The 20,466-nt window shown below is 39.6% G+C and overlaps 1 protein-coding gene across 2 annotated transcripts in view; it reads right to left on the bottom strand.

Moving 5' to 3' along the window:
* The window catches only part of CDKL3 (cyclin dependent kinase like 3), a 55,970-nt gene extending 36,593 nt beyond the window's left edge, over nucleotides 1-19,377 (bottom strand). For both annotated transcript variants that reach the window (XM_055301414.1, XM_055301413.1), the window contains exons 1-2: nucleotides 18,578-19,377; nucleotides 12,807-13,001 (exon numbers count right to left, since the gene is read on the bottom strand). In XM_055301414.1, coding sequence (XP_055157389.1) covers nucleotides 12,807-13,001; nucleotides 18,578-18,766 — 384 coding nt within the window. In that variant the 5' untranslated portion in view covers nucleotides 18,767-19,377. The remainder of the gene's footprint in view (nucleotides 1-12,806; nucleotides 13,002-18,577) is intronic.
* Nucleotides 19,378-20,466: the final 1,089 nt, after the last annotated feature.

Genomic DNA, 20,466 nt, shown 5'->3' with positions numbered 1-20,466 from the left:
AAGACATTCTCTCTACCAAGTCTTCTCTTTCTCACCACTCTCACTAAGTCCTTAAATATAATCTGTCTTTTGCTTCTACTTTCTATTAGACCACCCTAACCAGAATCATCATGAACTTCATTGTTGCTACATCCAATATACACCCCTCAATACACAACTTACTTGATATCTTAGTGTAAAAATGTTGCCAACTACTCCTCCCTTCCTGATTTCTGGGGCCTAGAATTCTCCCAGTCCCTCTTATTTCTGTGGCATTTCCTCTTTCTCTATGTATCTCTTAAAAGTAGGATTCTGGCCTCAGCCTTTCTTTTCTCATACATCATGTTCCTTGGGCAATCATATATACTCATTTGTTTTTTTTGACCACTTTCTTCACTTGTTATGGGGAAACCATACTCTCTCGGTTTTCTTCTCACCTAATGGCTGTTATATCTCAATCTCATCTACTCTTCTACCTTTAGTAACTAACAATATACTGATGATTTCCAAATTTCTATCTGTAACCAAGATCTCTCTCCTGATTTCCACAAGGAGTGGAAGTCCACAAGAAGTCCAACAAGGCTGACTCACATTCCCCTCAAACTTAGCAAATCCAAAACTGATTGCATCTTCTCCCCCAAACCTATTTGTTCTCAACAGTCTTTTAGCTCAGTGGATGGAACAAACATTGGCCCCATAGCTCAAGCCAGAAACCAAGATATCTTTCTCCTTCAGCTCCCATACATACTTTTGTCCCTTGTTCAAGTCCCCTCAACTCTCTCACCAAAATTACTACATTGCCAACTGGTCTCCCTGAATTCATTCTGATGCCCTCCAATCCACTGTTGACAAAAGGCAGTCACGATACTATTTTAAAATCACACATGTGTGGCACCCAGTTGGCTCAGGAGGAAGAGCATGTGACTGTTGATCTCAGGGTCATGGGTTTGAGCCCTATACTGTGTGTAGTGATTACTAAAAAAATTTTAAAGTTAAAAAAATCACGTGTGATCATGCCACTTCTCTGCTTAACATCCTTTAAGGATTCCCCATTCCGCAGGACAAATTTGAAACTCCTGAAAATGGCTTTTAAGGCCTTGTAGAATTTGGCCCTTGTTCACTTCCTCAACCTTCCTTCCCTAACCTATAGGATATGTCCCAATTTTCCACAGTTTGTCTCATCTCTTGTTTGAGATTTTGCTGATGCTGTTCCAACTACCCAGAACACTTTGGCTGAGTCTTAGCTTAGATGTTTATATTAAATGTTCCTTGTATATAGTCTCACATCATTTTGCTCTTCCCTCATCGCATTATTTGTCATGCCATATTACTAATTGCCTGTTTCCTTGTCTATAACTCCCACTAGACTGTGAGGTCCACAAGGGCAAGATGTATGTCTGTCTTGTTCAAGCTATATCTCCAGTGGCCAATACAGTCCCTAAAACAAAGAAAGCATTTAAAAATTTTATGAAATGAATGAAGCATCACTAGCAAAGTGTCAGAGCACAGGTGAAAATGTCTCAGGGACAGAAATCTAAGATCTTTCCTTGCTTATACAGTTTACTCCTATAAGTCTTTGGGATTGGCTCTTATTCTGCCTGTCTTACTCTATAAATGGTGAATAATTTAACTTGAGGGTAATGAGCCACCTTAAATGTGCCATCTACAACTTTTTTTTATTTCTGTAAGCTTTATTAGATGACTACTATATGCCAGGCACCATACCAAGACCTAAGAATATGACCAAAAACTGACATAGAAAAGCACATCAAGACACCACACTTCACATATTCTGCCCACTACACATTCATCACTCTCCCCCACAGTCCTTTAAACACAGGGCAGAAAGATCCACCTGGTTGATAGCCTAATATTCTCATTCTTTTCCACAACTAACACCATGACTATATGTGGAACTTTGTGATCCTTGAGGACCAAGCACTCTCCAAATCCCAACTTCTAAAACTCTTTGTTTGACTACCTCCTCCTTGGTCTTCCACTATTATACTACGACCTCCATAAATAGGGAATTTCTATTTGTTTAGGTCTTCTTTAATTTCTCTTAATGTGTAGTAGTTTTCAGTTTGTAGGTTTTATATATCTTTTATCAGATTCTCCCCATTTCTTATATTTGAAGCTGTTTAATTACTTTTTAAAAAAGACTTTATTTTTGGCCCGCCTGTGTGACTCAGTCAGTTAAGTGTCCCACTCTTGGTTTTGGCTCAGATCATGATCTCAGGGTCATGAGATGAGCCCTCACATCGGGCTTTGTATTCAGTGCAGAGTCTGCTTGAGAATCTATCTCTCCTCCTCTCTCTGCCCCTATCTTCCCAATGTACTCTCTCTTGTGCTCTCTCTAAAATAAATAAATGTTTTAAAAAAAAGGAAGATTTTATTTTTAAATAATCTTTTCACCCAATCTGGGACTTGAACTCAGAACCCTGAGATCAAGAGTCACAGGCTCTCCTGACTAAGCCAGTTACTCCTGTTTAATGGTATTTTTTATTTTAATTTCTGATTGCTGATTGCCAATACATAATATAATTAATTTTGTTATATAGAGCTTATATCCCACAACCTTGATAAACTTACAAATTAGTTCTGTTAATTTTGTTGCAGTTTCCACAGGCTTTTCTATATAGATGATCATATCATCTATAAATACAGTTTTACTTCTCAAAAAAAAAAAAAGTACCATTTCACACCCACTAGAATAGTTACAACCAAAATGACAATAAACAAATATTGGGGAGGAAGTGGAAAACTGGAATGCATTGATAGTGGGAATGTAAAATGATACAGCCACTCTGGAAAATAGTTTGACAGTTTCTTTAAAAAGTTAAAACATAAATCACATAACTCATATGGTTTATTTTTCTTTTAATGTAAGCCCTACAATCAACATGAGGCTTGAACTCATGAACCCCAAGATCAAGAGTCTCATGCTCTACTGATGAAGCCAGTCACTCCTACCCATGTAGTATTTTTATTTTTTTAAGATTTATTCATTATCTATTTGAGAGAGAGTATGCACACGAGAGTGCATGAGTGGAGGGAGGGGCAAAGGGAGAGAATCTTCAAGCAGGCTCCTCACTGAACTCTGAGCCTAATAGGGGTGGGGCTGGGGGTGGGGGTGGGTATCTTGATTTCATGACCCATGAGATCATGGTCTAAGCCCAAACCAAGACCTGGATGCTTAATTGACTGAATCACCCATGTACTCCCCCATATAGTATTCTTGATTGCCTTATTTTATTTCCTTCTCCCTCGCTCCTGGGAGCTTTGTAAATCAACAGTCCCCAAAATCATGGTGAAAACCAGTAGCCTAGCAGCCATCAGAGAAAATAAAATGGGTGGTATCTCCTCCAAAGCTCCATTCCCAGGTAATTGTCATTGGCCTTTGGACAAGTCACTGGAAAATCCCACCAGAAACCTTCCCTTTATTTGACCTAAGGCAGAGCTTGCCTTCAAACAGCCTTCTTCCTGGGGCCTTGGTCAGAAATAATCAGCAGCCACTTTATAACATGGTAGCTACCTGAGGTGGCTCTAACAATTAGGACAAACAACAAGTTGACCAAAATTCTTAAAAAGAAGGGTTGGGACTAAGATGTCCATAAAAGGTTTAAAAAGCTTCAACATATTCCTGAGAATGCAAAAGGCCACATGCAGAGCTGTGCACATGTCCAGGAAAGATTTGAGATGGTATGGAAGCTCTTACCTGTGGACAACCTTGAGGTTCTGAGCAAGCAAGGTGAGGCTAAGTTAGAGCTGCAAACTGCCTGCCTGAACATTGAGGGCATGTCCCAACACACTGAAAGAGCCCCTCGGTAAAAAAGGCTGAGAGATTTCTTGGTTTCAGGCATTTAAGGAAACTTCTGTCCAACCATTAGCTAACTACTAAGCCAAATGAGCAGAGATTTCTGTCACACATGAGGAAGAATACATATTTGGCAGAATTAGTTCAGTAAAGTGACTAAACAAACAGCCACAACAACAAACTCTTGAGAGATGGGAAACTGATTTCCAGAGTTTCCACATTATATTATTTTTAATTCACTTTTCAACAAAAAAAAATATAAATTTCAAAAAAATTTCCCCCTAAAAAAGATATGCAAAGAAAAGTATGGCCCATTAATGGAAAGAAAAGCAGTCACTAAGAAATCTTCCCTGGTGTGCCTGGGTGGGTCAGCTGGTTGTGTGCCTTGGTTTCTGTGCAGGTCATGATCTCATGGGTTGTGAGATTGAGCACCCCATTGGGCTCCACGCCCAGAGGGAGACTCTGCTTTAAGACTCTCTCTCTCTCTCTCTGTCCCTCCCCTCATTCACTCTCACTTTAAATAGATAAAATCTGGGTGGCTCAGTAAGTTAAACGTCGCCTTAGGCTCAGGTCATGATCCCAGGGTCCTGGGATCGAGGCCCACATCAGGCTCCCTGCTCAGAGGGGAGCCTGCTTCTCCTTCTCCTTCTGCTGCTCCCCCTGCTTGTGCTCTCTTCCTCTGTCAAATAAAGTCTTTAAAAAATTAAAAATAAAGAATATCCATAGAGATAAAAATTGTTAAAAAGAACTAAATACAGAAGAACACTATCAAGAGAGCAAAAAGACAATCCACAGAAGAAAATATTTGTAATCCTATACTTGATAGGCATCTAATACCCAAAATATATAAAATATAATTCAACAATAAAAAAACAAATCACCCAGTTTAAAAATAAGCAAAGGACTCAAATAGACATTTCTTCAAAGAATATATACAAATATGAATTTGACAGTTCTGAAGTTTTCATTTTAATGGAATTTATACTGTGTGGTCTTTTACATCTGAAGTTTTTTAAGGTTCTATTTATTTATTTGGGAGAGAGCATGCGTAAGAGACTGAGAGAGTTAGAGAAAACAGGTAGGGGAAGGGACAGAGAGAGAGGAGAAGCAGATTCCCTGCCGAGTAGGGAGTTTAATGCAGGGCTGGATCTCAGGACCCAGGATCACGCCTGAGTTGAAGGCAGACACTTAACCTACTGAGCCACCCAGGTGCCCCTACATCTGAATTTCTTCATTTAACATGATTTTTTCCAGGTTCATTTATGGTGTAGCAGGTATCAGTACTTCATTCCTTTTACAGCTGAATACATTACATTGTATGTATATACCTTATTTGTTTATCCATTCATCTGGCTGATAGATATTTGAGTTGTTTTCACTTTATGGTTATTACAAATAATGCTGCTATGAATATTCTTGTGCAAGTTTTTATGTGAACACGTTTTCAATTCTCTTGTATAGATACCTAGGACTAGAATTGCTATGTCATATGTTAACTCTATATTTAACTTTTTGAGGAACTGCCAAACTGTTTTCCATACCATCTGCACCATTTTACATTACCACCAGCAGTGTACAAAGGTTCCAATTTCTCTACTTCCTCGCCAATATTTGTCATTGTCTGCTTTTTAAATTACAGCCAGCCTGGTGGGCGTGAAGTGACTTCTCATTGTAACTTTGATTTGTATTTTCATAATGACTAATGATATTGAGTATCATTTCATGTGCTACCAGCCATTTATATATCTTGTTTGGAGAAATGTCTATTCAAGTCCTTTGCCCCTATTTAAATTGGCTTGTCTTTTTACTCTTGAGTTGTATTTTACATATCCAGGATACTTATCAGATATATGATTTGCAAATATTTTCTCCCATTTTGTAAAATTTTTAATTTTTTTTAAGATTTTATTTATTTATTCATGAGAGACACAGAGTAAGAGGCAGAGACACAGGCAGTGGGAGAAGCAGGCTCCAGCCTGCTGTAGGACTCGATCCCGGGACTCTGGGATCACACCCTGAGCCAAAGGCAGACTTTCAACCACTGAGCCACCCAGGCATCCCAACTTGTTACTTTCTTAATAGTGTCCTCTGAGGGACGCCTGGCTGGCTCAGCAGTTGAGCATCTGCCTTCCATTCAGGGTGAGATCCCTGGTCCGGGGATTGAGTTCTTCATCAGGCTCCCTGTGAGGAGCCTGCTTCTCCGTCTATGTCTCTGTCTCTCTGTCTCTGTGTCTCCCATGAATAAATAAATAAAATCTTAAAAAAAAAAGTGGCCTTTGAATCACAAACATTTTAAATTTTGACAAAGTCCAATTTGTTCATTTATTTCTTTGATTGCTCTTGCTTTTGATGCTATATCTAAAGAACTATTGCCTAGGGATGGCTGGCTGGTTCAGTCAGCAGAGCATGCAGCTCTTGATCAGGTTTGTAGGTTCAAGCCCCATGCTGGGTGTAGAGATTACTTAACAATAAAATCCATTTAAAAAAGGAACTAATACCCAATAAATGGCTCACACAGTTTTTCATCTACATTTTCGTCTAAGAGTTTTATAGTTTTAGCTCTTATATTTATGTCCTCGATTCATTTTGAGTTAATTTTTGTATATAGTGTGAACTAGCAGGCCTAGGATTCAAACAGAGTTTGCTTCTCCTTTACTTTGTAGTGGAATGCTCCAGAACTATGTAAAACTCCATGTCGAAATCTGATTTTTCACCTGAAACTAATATGACACTGTATGTTAACTAACTTGAATTTAAATAAATTAAAAAATACATTTAAAATTTTTTTTAAAAATCTGACTTATAACACCTCTGCTTATGTAGCCCTATGTACTTGAATATAAGTCATTTGAGGAGCTTAAATTTCCATATCATCTAACAGTCTCAGAGAACCTGATTCTAAATCACCTAGAACTTCAATTTGATAAACTTTCCAGTTGGAAAGTTATACAATTGAATGCTAATGTGTATGTGAAAAAATAAGCCAATAAATTCCAGAAAGAGACTAAATAAGGATGTATGAGGTAGACCAAAAAACTAGGAATTCCCTGTTTGCCCTAAAAACCAAATGGAAAATGTAGGCCTTGATTGGATCCTGATCTTAATAAATCATTTGTAAAAGACATTTAGGAGCAACTGGGTACATTTTAGTATAAATTTGGTATTACATGACATTAAGGAATTATTGCTTATTGTGCAAATGTAATCACAACTCTGAGTTACACAGAAAAATGTTTTTATAAAGAGATACATAGTGACATATTTAGGGATAAAACATTAAGGTATCTATAATTTAAAACACTTCAGAAGACAAAATAGATGAAGCACATATAGCAAAATACTAATATATTAAAATATATTATTTTTAAAGATTTATCTATTTGAGAGAGTGTGTTCACATGTGTGCACAAACGGTGGAGGCAGGGAGGGAAGAATCTCAAGCAGAATCCATGCTGAGTGCATAGCCCAATTTGGGACTCTATCTCATGACCCTGAGATCATGACCTGAGCCAAAACCAAGAGTGGGCCACTGAAATGACTGAGCCACCCAGGCACCCCAAAACATACTAAATAATAGTAAAATGTTGACAATAACATTATTCAAATAACAACAATTTCTTATTTGGAAGGCTATGAGTTTAAAATTCAAAGCAGAGTTAAGGAATTATGGAAAAGTGGCCTAAATTTAGGGAGTACAGGCTTTGTACAGTAGGAAGTGGGGTGGAAAAAAAAAGGAGGTGGGTGGGGTAAGAAAGATCAACAATCCTTAGATATTAGAATAATTCATAATTCATAAAGATTACTGAAAGCTAAATAAAATTTAGGAAGCTCCAGAAGGGTAGGAACAAGTGTTTTATTAGGCTGCATCCTCAGCTCCTACTACAATCAATGACTGTTACCAGAAGATGCTCAATGAATAGTTATTGGATAAATGAATGACAGAATGAATAACTATTTCTTCCCCATAAGTAATCAAATGCTTGCATTTAAAATTTGCCTCCGGGATCCCTGGGTGGCGCAGCGGTTTGGCGCCTGCCTTTGGCCCAGGGCGCGATCCTGGAGACCCGGGATCGAATCCCACGTCGGGCTCCCAGTGCATGGAGCCTGCTTCTCCCTCTGCCTGTGTCTCTGCCTCTCCCTCTCTCTCTCTCTCTCTCTCTCTCTCTCTCTCTGTGACTATCATAAATAAATAAAAAATAAATAAATAAAATAAAATAAAATTTGCTTCCAAAATGGTTTCAAAGAAGCTTATAATATTTTTTTTTGTCAGGATTCACAAAACTTTATCCATTTAGAATTAACAAGCTGTTTACCTATCACTTAGGTAAGTTTCACAAGCTTATAGGACCTTGGACTATCTTTGAAGAATTATTTTGATTTGTATGAAGTTCAAAACTTTGTGTACAGTATGTTATTTTCTCTGTAAGTAAACAATAAGCAGTCTGAATTATCACAGGAATTCCAAAACTGAGTATTTTTTAATAATTAGCGTGGTAAGATTTATTATTTACACAGTTTTTTTTTAAGATTTTATTTATTTACTCATGAGAGACAGAGAGAGAGAGAGAGAGAGAGAGAGAGAGAGAGAAAGGCACTGGCTGAGGGAGAAGCAGGCTCCATGCAGGGAGCCCGACGCGGGACTCGATCCCGGGTCTCCAGGATCAGGCCCTGGGCTGAAGGAGGCGCTAAACCGCTGAGCCAGCCGGGCTGCCCTGTTTACACAGTTTTAATCTGTCAAACCCATTAGCGCTAAAATAATGAACTAAAATTACATGACATCTCACTTGCTAAAGCCAAACACAGTCAACTCTCACATGCATGTTTGAAAGTGGGAGACCAGCAGTGCATGTCAGCAGAAACAGCATGTAATCTTATGCTACATGGTTTCGATAATTTATAAAATATCTTTTAAAATTTTTTATTGAGGGATGCCTGGGTGGCTCAATGGTTGAGCATCTGCCTTCAGCTCAGGAGGTGATCCCAGGGCAGCCCGGGTGGCTCAGCAGTTTAGTGCCGCCTTCAGCCCAGGGTGTGATCCTGGAGACCCAGGATCAAATCCCACGTCAGGCTCCCTGCATAGAGCCTGCTTCTCCCTCTGCCTGTGTCTGTGCCCACCCCCCCGCCCTCTGAGTCTATCATGAAAAAATAAAGTCCTTAAAAAAAAAAAATAAAAGGACGTGATCCCAGAGTCCCGGGATCGAGTCCCACTTCGGGCTCCCCACAGGGTGCCTGCTTCTCTTCCCTCTGCCTATGTCTCTGCCTGTCTCTCTCTCTCTCTGTGTCTTTTGTGAATAAATAAAATCTTTTAAAAAATTTTTTATTGGGATCCCTGGGTGGCGCAGCGGTTTAGCGCCTGCCTTTGGCCCAGGGCGCGATCCTGGAGACCCGGGATCGAATCCCACGTCGGGCTCCTGGTGCGTGGAGCCTGCTTCTCCCTCTGCCTGTGTCTCTGCCTCTCTCTCTCTCTCTCTCTCTGTGATGACTATCATAAATAAATAAAAAAAAAGAGTCTGAGATCTTTGTTTAAAAAAAAAAATTTTTTTTATTGTAGTTGACACACAATATTACATTCGTTTCAGGTGTAAGAGGCTTATGCTATTAACCAGCTCAAAATTTTAAATTTTATTTTTTAATAAAGATTTGATTTATTTATTTGAGAGAGAGAGACAGAGAGAGCTAGAGGGAGGGAGAGAGACTAAGCAGGGGGAACAGGAGCAGGAGAGGGAGAAGCAGACTCCCTGATGAGCAGGGAGCCCAATGCAGGACGTGATCCCAGGTAACTGACTGAGCCATTCAGGCACACCAAAATTTTAAATTTTAAAAAATGACCAGAATGAGGGCACCTGGGTAGCTCAGTGGTTGACCATCTGCCTTTTGGCTCAGGTCGTGATCCTAGAGTCCTGGGAACGAGTCCCACATCGGGCTCCCCACAGGGAGCCTGCTTCTCCCTCAGCCTATGTCTGCCTCTCTGTCTCTCATGAAAAAACAAATAAAATCTTAAAAACAACACAACCAGAATGAAAAAGATAAACTAAATTCCTGTAATTAACTAGTTACTGTAACTGAATAGTAAATTTTTATTTGAGCTGCCTCGAAACCTATATAGGAGATATATTTTCATTATTAAATAAAAGAAGGTAGACAAATACTTCTGGAAATAAAAAGCTTTTTCAGGTACTGGGCCATATCTGAATTCAAAAATTCTTATGAAAAGTAACATAGGAGTATCCATGGTAGACACTATCTCCGACATTTCAGTTACATAAAAACATTCATCTGAAATTTGAAGATATTAGGAAAATAAAGTTTTCCATTCTTGATTTTTATCAGCGTGAAGGTAACCTTAAATCATCAAGGCTAGAACCCAGATATCCAGACAATAGGCCTAATAATATTCGAACGAGCCACTTCACTCATGGCTGCCTTAATTCTCAGGAGTAACTAACTTGACAATATTCTGTCAGGTGAAGGGACAGGGATAGTTTTACCTTAGGCCCTAGATGAGACCAAGAGAATAAAAGAATTGATGAGGTTCTACTGTCTAGGCCTTTTTTGCTGCTGCCTCCACAATCCCATGGATATTCTTCCATATTTGGTGCTTAGAACTACCTTTTACTTTCCTTTTTGTCCCTTGGAGAATAATGCACCCTCACCACCTCTTCAACCAGAGTCTCTAAGAGAAATATTCCCCAAACTGTATATCCAGTTCTGGCAAATTCCTAGGAAGGCCATGTTAAATAATAAGTCAACCACTATTTTGACTTAGAAATTCTCTCTTAAAATATAACAGTATTTCTAAAAGCAATCTCCCTCGTAAAACCAGTTACTGCCAATGGCACCATAATTCTCCTACACTCAAATCAAACATCTTGTAATTATCTTTGATTTCTCACTTTGCTCACATCCCTTTCCTAGATAACATCCTTAGTCCCCATATCCTATTCTCTTTTGAAGTCTTTCCATCCTCTCCCTTTGCCATCCTTCCTCTTCCTATTTCAAATCCTTACCACTTTATAGCTGGACTGTCACAAAAGGCTCTCACCTGATCTGCTTCTGCCCATATTTATCCTCTACGCTTGCCAAAATAAACTTAGGTTTTGTTGTAATCCTGTTAACAGCCAAGTTCAAAACCATCCCGTGGTTTTCCAGTATCATCAGGAAAAAGTCTAAACTCTTCAGCATTTATTTCAAGACTCTGGAAACCTCTCCTAAGGGAATCTTTGCCATCTTATCACCCTTGACTCAGTCTCTGTAAAGCTTACTTACCACCACTCTCTGAAGTCCCCTGCTCAGGCCTGCTATTCTCATGGTGGGACCCCAACTGAATTTATTTCCTTTACTATTCCAGTGAAATTCTAGCTACAGGGCCGCTCAGGTGGCTCAGTGGTTTAGCGCCGGCTTCAGCCCAGGGCATATCCTGAAGATTCAGGATCAAGTCCCACATTGGACTCCCTGCATGGAGTCTGCTTCTCCCTCTGCCTGTGTCTCTGCCTCTCTCTGAGGCTCTCATGAATAAATATAAAATCTTAAAAAAAAAGAAAAAGAAAGAAAGAGAAATCCTAGCTACAATTCCAATTTCTACTTACTTTAGTTTTACTTCCTCCTCTTTGAAATCCTCTACTCTGAGTAGATGCAGTACTGGTGTCTCCCTTGATTCAAGAAATACTTTCAAATACTTAAGCACTATAGGGATATGAATAACACAACTATTCCTGGCTCCCTACCAGCACTACTTATTAAGCACTTAAAATATGCTTGACATGGCACTAAAAACTTTATACCTACCACCTAATTTGATCTTTACAGAAATTCTGTGAAGTACTACATGATTTTACAGACTAGGACAATGAGGCTCAGAGAGGTTAGGTAACTTTCCTGGGACGAGAGGTAATGGGTCTGCTACCTATCATTGTGCACTATTGCAGTGAGCCATGAACTGTACAGTTGTGTGATTATCCAGAGAAAAGCTGGTGGGTGAAAACATAGGATAGTCTAATTCCACAGACTATGCTCTTAACTGTTATATTATACTGCCTCCCCATGGATCCAGCCGGCAAGGAAATGACAATCTGAATTTCAGTCACTTTCACCACCTCATTTTTCAAAACCACAAAATGAGATGCACTATTAGCAAAATAGAAAATTTAAAAGCAAGGTATCTTAAAAAGCTTAGAACATGTGGACGTTATACCTATGTTATTTACTAATAAATTTTTTGAGGCTCTTCCTGTTATTTCCTGAATATATATCTAACTTTCCAGAAAGTAGAGCTGAAGTTGGGAATGAAATTCCTCCATAAAAGCCTGCTGAGCCTTACTTCGCTTACTAGGCAATGTCAAAGGCAACACTAAAAATCAGACCAGTTGATCTTTACTGTCTTGATGTTTTCATCTTAAACAAGACTCTATACTTCTTAGCTACTTAATTTCTGCTTTCTTTTCCTAAAGACATCCACCTTCATTTGCTGTTTCCCTGTCCTAATTTCCAGTTTCCCACCTCCAAACTTTCCCTCATTCCCACCCACAAACATTTTGCTGTACTTTCCCAGCAATAAAAGGTGCCCCAATTGACTGCTGATTCCTCCTTACCAAATTACCATACCTCATTTAGCATCCCATACTTGGTCTGCCCTATTGTTAGAGTTACAGCTTTATCACTATGTACTTAACATGTTTTGCAATTCTGCAACTATAGCATAGTGACCCCAGTTTCAGGGTGTCAATAATGACTACACAGGAAAATACTTTAAAACCTTCATTAGGGGCACCTGGGTGGCTCAGTTGGCTCAGGTCATGATCCCCAAGTACCAGGACTGAGCCCCAAGTCAGGCTCCCCCTGCACAGCTGGGTGGGAGTCTTCTTCTCCCTCTGCCTCCTCCCCCACCCCCCAACTCATGCTCGCACTCTCTCAAATAAATAAGATCTTAATAAAAATAAAAAATAAAACCTTCATTAAAGGGCACTTATGATTCATACACATTCTATACTTTGGCTTACTCTGAAGCACTCACGTTATTATTGTGAAGATATTCAATTGCTTGAAGGATCTGGAAGAGGTATTTTCTAAGTCGTTTACTCTCTAGTCCATGACAATAATGTTGTAACTCATCTAATATTGTGTGGTCAATAAATTCAAACACCAAATGAATTTTCTTTTTCTGTCTAAAAACTTCAATCAGATTGACCAGGTTTTCATGACGAAATTGCTATTGGTAAAAGAAACAGATTTATAATAAGTTATTTTGTGAACAGTAATTTGTACATATAATACCCATACAATTTTTAAAAGCAGAAATACCCTCAGCCTATTTTACTCCATGCATTTCAGTAAAAAACTTTTGACTTATTTGTTTACATTCGTATCTTTTAAAATGCTAAACTAGGGGTGCCTGGCTGGCTCAGTCAGAAGAGCATAGAACCCTTGACCTTGCAGTCATGAGTTTGAGTCTCACGTTGGGTAGAGATTACTAAAAAAAATAAACTTAAAAAAATGGTAAAATATTTCATAATTAATATGTATAGAACAAGGGGAGATGTGTTGCCTTACTTCAAGTTGCCATTTGATTGTTTATTAAAATAATTTGTGGAGTTAACATACTATAATGCAACTTGGTATGCTGTTAAGACATCTTTTTTTTTTTTCTTTATTTGAAAGAGAGAAAGAGAAAATGCACAAGCAGGAGGGACAGGGGCAGCCCTGCTGGCCCAGCGGTTAAGCGCCACCTGCAACCCAGGGTGTGATCCTGGAGACCTGGGATGGAGTCCCACGTTGGGCTCCCTGCATGGAGCCTGTTTCTCCCTCTGCCTGTGTCTCTGCCTCTGTCTCTCTCTGTGTATCTCTCAGAGATGAATAAATAAATAAAATGAACAATGAATAAATAAATAGTATCTTAAAAAAAAAAAAGGAGGAGGGACAGGAGAGGGAAAGAGCGAATCCCAAGCAGGCTCGGCACTGAGCATGGAGCTCCATGTGGAGCTCAATCTCACAACTCTTGAGATCAACCTGAGCCAAGAAGACCAAGAGTCAGACCCCTAACTGACTGCATAACTCAGGTGCCCCAAGACATATCTTTCTATCCTTTAACTCGGTTCATACTTAAATTTAACATTTGAAATTTAAGATGTTCTTTAGATGCCTAAGTGGCTCAGTAGTTGAGCATCTATCTTCAGCTCAGGGCGTGATCCTGGGGTCCTGGGATCAAGTCCCACATCAGGCTCCTCACAGGGAGCCTGCTTCTCCCTCTACCTATGTCTCTGCCTCTCTCTGTGTGTCTCTCATGAATAAATAAATAGAATCTTAAAAAAAAAAAGCTTCAAAAGGTCAAAATAGAATTTATCAGCTTAGAAAAAAATGAGATTCAGTATTTTATTCTGCCCACTTTATTTTTTAACACACTAATTTAATTTTTACCAATCTCAAATATTTAACATTTTCAAATTACCAAAAATGTTTACTCATTTGACTAAATATTGAGATATATTTTTAATGTTAGATTCATTACAAAATTATACTTTTTATGAAAAAATATTTGTCTGTATTCTAACAGTAAAACATCCATTTTTCTATTTATCTGTACTCAACATAGATCAAGGTTCTTAAAATATGACTAAAAGAAAAACATGCCAGAATATAATGCCAGATTCCTTTCCTATTTTTGCTCCCAATTTCTCTGGTTGGCAAGATGCCAGCATGCTGCAGTGACACCATGCTAGCTGCAGCAAAAAACAACTGACTGCTTTTGGACACTACACTACTAATCCTTCAACCAAGGAAAATTACTGGTTCCCTGTCCAGTCTTTTTTTTAATTTTTTCCAGTCTTTATTTTAAAGGTTAAAGCAAAGAAGAGTTAACGTGAGTTAGTAAGGATTACAGAAGATCCCCCAAAGTAAGGCATCAGGTACTTCCTCAGATTAACCATGAAGGTCCTAGAAATCCTCCATTGCTCCAAACGTCGTTTACTTTTGTTTTCCTTCATTACCAGACAACTTTTCCACAGATATTTTCACTACTCTAACTGTAATCTATTTAATAGAACTCTAGCAAATGAAAATTTAATACAAATGAAGTCATTATGGCAACCTTTTTAGACTAAAAAAAAAACACATTAGGAATCTATTAGAGGTCCCCCTTAGTAACATGTTTATGGATCTATGTCCTCAGGCAAGGGAAACAAAAGCAAAACATAAATTATTGGGACTACACCAAAGTAAAAAGCTTTTGCAAAGCAAAGGAAACCATCAACAAAACAAAAAGGCAACCTACTGAATGGGAAAAGATACTTTAAAATGATGTATCAGCTAAGGGGTTAATATCCAACATATATGAAAAATTTACACAATTCAGCACTAAAAATGATAAACACTATTTAAAAAAATGGGTCAAGAACCTGGATAGACATTTTTCCAAAGAAGATATACAGATGGCAAACAGATACATAAAAGATGCTCAACATCACTAATCATCAGGGAAATGCAAATCAAAACCACAATGAGATATCACCTCACACCAATCAGAATGGCTAGTACTAAAAAGACAAGAAAAGGGACGCTTGGGTGGCTCAGCAGTTGAGCATCAGCTTTTGGCTCTGGGTGTGATCACAGAGTTCTGGGATCGAGTCCCACATCAGGTTCCCTGCAAGGAGCCTGGTTCTCCCTCTGTCTCTGTCTCTCTCTCTGTGTCTCTCATGAATAAATAAAAACAATCTTAAAAAAAAAAAAGAAAAATAACAAGTGTTGGCAAAGATATGGAGGAAAGGGTACCCTGTCAGGGGAGGGGACTATAAGTTAGAGCAGCCACTATGGAAAACAGTATGAGGGTTGCTGAAAAAATTAGAAGGAGGGATGCCTGGATAGCTCAGTGGTTGAGCGTCTGCCTTTGGCTCAGGGCGTGATCCCAGGGTCCCGGGATAGAGTCCCACATAACGCTCCCCAGAGGGAGCCTATGTCTCCCTCTGCCTGTATCTCTGCCTCTCTCTGTGTCTCTCATGAATGGATAAATAGAAATCTTAAAAAAAAATTAGAAGGAGAAATACCAAATGATCTAGTCATTCCATTATTGGGTATTTGCCCAGAGAAAGTGAAAACACTAATTCAAAAAGATACATGCACTCTTACATTTACTGCAGTGTTATTTGCATAGCCAATATACAGAAGCAACGTAAGTATCCATCCACAGACAATGAGCAAAGAAAATTTGGTATGTGTATACATACACACACACACACACACACACACACACGTATACACAATGGAATATTAGTCAACCATAAAAAAGGATGAGTTATTTTTTTGCCCAGTGTATTTTAAACCGAATGGCTCAAACAACTCTGAGGTCAGGAGTTGCATGCTCTACTGACTGAGCCAGTCAGGTGCCCCCAAAAGAATGAGATCTTAACATTTGAGACAACATGGATTGACTTAGAAAGTAGTACACTGTGAAATAAGTCAAAGAAAGACAAATATCATATGATTTCACTTACATGTGGAATCTAAAAAACATAAATGAACATACAAAAATCAAACAGACTCTTAATTACAGAAAACAAACTGGAGGTTGCCAGAGGGGAGGAGAGGGATGGCAGTGGGTAGGTGAAATAGATAAAAGGGAAACTTTCAGTGACAAAACTAAAAAGTCACAGAGATGAAAAGTACAGCACAGGGAATATGGTCAATAACATTGTATGGTGACAGATGACCACTACACTCATCATGATGAGCACTCAGTAATGTATAGAAATGTCAAATCATTACTTTGTATACCTGAAATTAATATAACATTGTATTTTAATTCTTCAATTATAAAGAGGTGAATATTACTTTTGTATCAGATAAAAATGAAAGAGTATTTGTTTTCTTCACCATGTAAAACATTTAGCCTATGTTGTCAAAATCATAAACCTTAAAGCATGTAGATAGATTCTAATAAATAAAATATGTAGATTTAAGTATTTACTTAATCACTAGTTTTGTACCCCAAGGAATGTTAATGCTTCTTTCTTCACACTCCTGAGTTCTTTCCCAAGTTGACGTGTCATACCTACACAATATTCTATTTTCCTCCCCATCTCTAAAAGTATTCTAGTTAGCTTTACTTAAATGTATTCTTTGTCATCTGAAATTCAGCATTTCTAAAACTGAAGTAATTCCCTGACCATTCCTTGTTTGGGTCTTTCATAGCTCCATCAGTGAGAACAGTCACTGAACTTCACTAATTCTTTTGTCTTCCTCTTTCTGTCTCCTTCTACATTCTTTCATGTCTTCTTTTGCAATATATTCTAACTTTGCTTTTCTAACTTTAAATTCAAATTGCTGCAATCCAGCAAGGGCTCTCATGATATTTACCAGGATTCTTTTATTTTTCTTTTAAGATTTTATTTATTTATTCATGAAAGACACAGAGGAGAGAGAGGGGCAGAGACAAGGCAGAGGGAGAAGCAGGCTCCATGCAGGGAGCCCGATGTGGGACTCAATCCCAGGACTCCAGGATCATGCCCTGGGCCAAAGGCAGGCACTAAACCACTGAGTCACCCAGGGATTCCCAGTCACCCAGGGATTACCCACCAGGATTCTTGAATTAAACTTACAAGAGACCTCTTTTTTTTTTTTTTACAAGAGACCTCTCTATTTTTACTCTGTGTTCCAATCTTTTTTTTTTCCAGTGTTCCAATCTTTTCCAAAAGGTAGTTCTATATTAATATGCATAGTTGATTTATTTTGAATTTAAAACCTTCCATGTCTTACAAAATCAAATTTTGTCCCTTTAAGACAAGACTTTAAGCCCTAAATCTAGGGGCACCTGGATGGCTCAGTGGTTGAGTGTCGGCTTTTGGCTCAGGTTGTGATCTTGGGGTCCTGGGATCGAGTCCTGCATTGGGCTCCCCACAGGGAGCCTGCCTCTCCCTCTGCCTAGGTCACTGCCTCTTTCTGTGTGTCTCTTATGAATAAATAAATAAAATCGTTTACAAAAAAATAAAACCTAACTCTAGTTTACTTCTCTAATCTCACCTCTTTCTACTTCTGTACAAAAACTCTACAGCCCAATGTCTCTGCTCTCTGTCCTCTGTCCTGCTTGAGCATCTCTAAGTTTATATTGTTCCTCTAACCTAGAATACAATAGTTTTTCCCTCCTACCTAAATTGTGCACATCCTTTAAGGCCAAATGCATGTCCCACTTCCTCCATGAAAATTTCTCTACCCAACTGGACTTTGTTAATCACTTGGCATTTATTATGAGTCACTTTTTATTCAATATTGTTGTCATGTGCCCTCCCATCTTTCTTTTGCCACACTATAATCTCAGCATCTGGCAAAATGCCTTACATGAAGCAGGTATTCTTATTAATAACTATACCTGGATATTTCTGAATAAATATTTCATAATATTTGGCAAAGCTTTTGTTACATTATATAGAAGCATAAACATCTTGTATCACTTTAAAATTCCAAAATATAGACAATAAGATAGGGTACTACACTTCTTTTCCCCCTACTGTGTCTTGATACATGCTACCTAAAAGATTCCTCATATAATTTTCTGTTTCAGAGATCCCTGGGTGGCTCAGCGGTTTAGCGCCTGCCTTTGGCCGGGGGTGAGATCCTGGAGACCCGGGATCGAGTCCCACGTCGGGCTCCCTGCATGGGGCCTGCTTCTCCCTGTGCCTCTGTCTCTGCCTCTGTGTGTCTTTCATGAATGAATAAATAAAATATTTAAAGGAAAAAAAAATCCTGTTCCATTAACAATTCCTCTTTTGACTTACACCAACGAAGGTAAAAGAAGCAAACCTTTAAAAACTTTATTTCTCTTGTTGCAATTTTGTTGACAGATTTCTCCGGTTTCTCGTAAAATATCTTAATGGCCACTATCTGCCCAGTATCCTTATGTTTACACTTCATGACTGTTCCATAACTTCCCTCTCCCACTTTTCCGAGGGTTTCATACATCTCCATTTTCAAGCCCGGATTCTTCTTCATAAAAAGAAAGGGGAAAAAAAAAGTTAGACATTTGTACGTTCATGCATACAAGCTGGCCAATGCATCTCCACAATAAACCCGTATTTTGACATTTGTGAAAGCGAAAACTGTTCTTTTTCCACAGACGGTCGCTCGTCTTGGGGAACTCCGCCAACGAGGCAGGAGGGTGTCTGTGTGGGGCTGCACACCTCACAGCCACGAGGGGGCTTCCTGTTGCCTCAGGCATCCCCGTCCACACGAAGGCTTCAGAGCCCCTCACTACGTGCCACCTATCCATCAGGAGCGTGGTGCGCACACCTCCTGCCATACCCCGGTCAAAAGCAGGGTTTCCGAAAGACGGAAGTCACCTACAGCTCCGGCCCCCGGACCCAGGAAAACCTCAGCCCCACCGGCTCCTCAAACCCGACGTCTTATGGTCCCGGGCCAGTGTTGCGCTGCGCCCCTTCCCCCGCAGCCGACCTCGTCCGGTCAAGCCGCCGACTTCTCAGCCCATTTTGTAGCCCCGCCGGCCTGGCTCCGCGCAGACCCGGCGGAACAACCGGACACCGAGGCTTCTGAGCTGGCGAGCCCCGCTAGCTTCCGGCAGCCCGCTACCATGGCAACGGCGCCGCAGACCCCGCGCTCGGGACCTACTGCGCAAGACAGGAACATCCGCCCGGCCCGACCCGACCCGACCCGACCCGGAAGAGAAAATCATAAAGGGTTGAAAACGAGCTGCCGGTGGGCTTAGGCTCAGGGAAAGCTTTCTGGGGGTCAGGGTGGGGATTATATGGGTTGAGACCAACTTACAAGGTTGGTTTTGAGTTTTGAGCAGAGGTGAGGGGAGGATCCACATTTTACTGCCCCGAGAGTCTGTCTCCTAGAGAAGGGTGGAGGCTTGCTCCCAGGCCAAAGAACAATGTGCCGCAGGTGCTGGGTCCTAAAAGGATGGCTTGAGTCGTGAAATAGAGATACACTGTAAAACAAGTCTTCCGAGGAAGTCTTGTGTAATTACGGTCGTCTAAGTTACCTATTTATATATTAATATTCCATAGACCTGAGTTCGACCACAGGGGTCGGCATTCACCTTTAAGACGGGGTTAAGACGGTTCTTAATGTTTCTTGAACACTTGCTATATGCTTAGAAATTTTTTCGAACTCGTAGTACTCCTTTTTAAAAACGCCCTCCTTGAGAAAACAAACTGACATAAAAGGACACAGCAAAGGGGGGATAAACATTATCTAATTGCTTAAAAACTAGATATGGGGTTCTGCTGGCCTGACAGCCTCCATACACTGTGAGATTCCAGAACAATTATACATTGCTAGCTAATGACCCAATAGGGATATTTTTTTGAAGATTTTCTTTGGCATTTTACTGCATACATACTGACCCGTATGTCTTCATCCTTAGCTATGGTGAGAATTAGGATCGCTACTGTGGGAGGCAAAAGATGAGAATATTCAGCTTTTAACTTACAGAATTTCATTTGTGGATGCATCGCAGAACCTATCAAGAGTTAGGCTTGGCTTACTTGATCACCAATGAAGTTATAAAAGCAAAAGACAGAATTCAGGGTTTTGAGAAAAGGAGGTAGCAAGAAAGTGAGGGGAAATGAACGCTTTCAGTTTCCAGGAAACTATGGGCAACTTGGTGCAACGCTCCCACTATGCCTTGGGCTGAAGAATTACCCAGAAGAATATAAGGTGTTCAGAGTCCT

Source organism: Nyctereutes procyonoides, unplaced genomic scaffold (assembly GCF_905146905.1).
Source record: "Nyctereutes procyonoides isolate TBG_1078 unplaced genomic scaffold, NYPRO_anot_genome, whole genome shotgun sequence".
In the NCBI taxonomy this organism is placed as follows: domain Eukaryota; kingdom Metazoa; phylum Chordata; class Mammalia; order Carnivora; family Canidae; genus Nyctereutes; species Nyctereutes procyonoides.
This window is presented reverse-complemented; position numbering and strand designations above follow the sequence as displayed.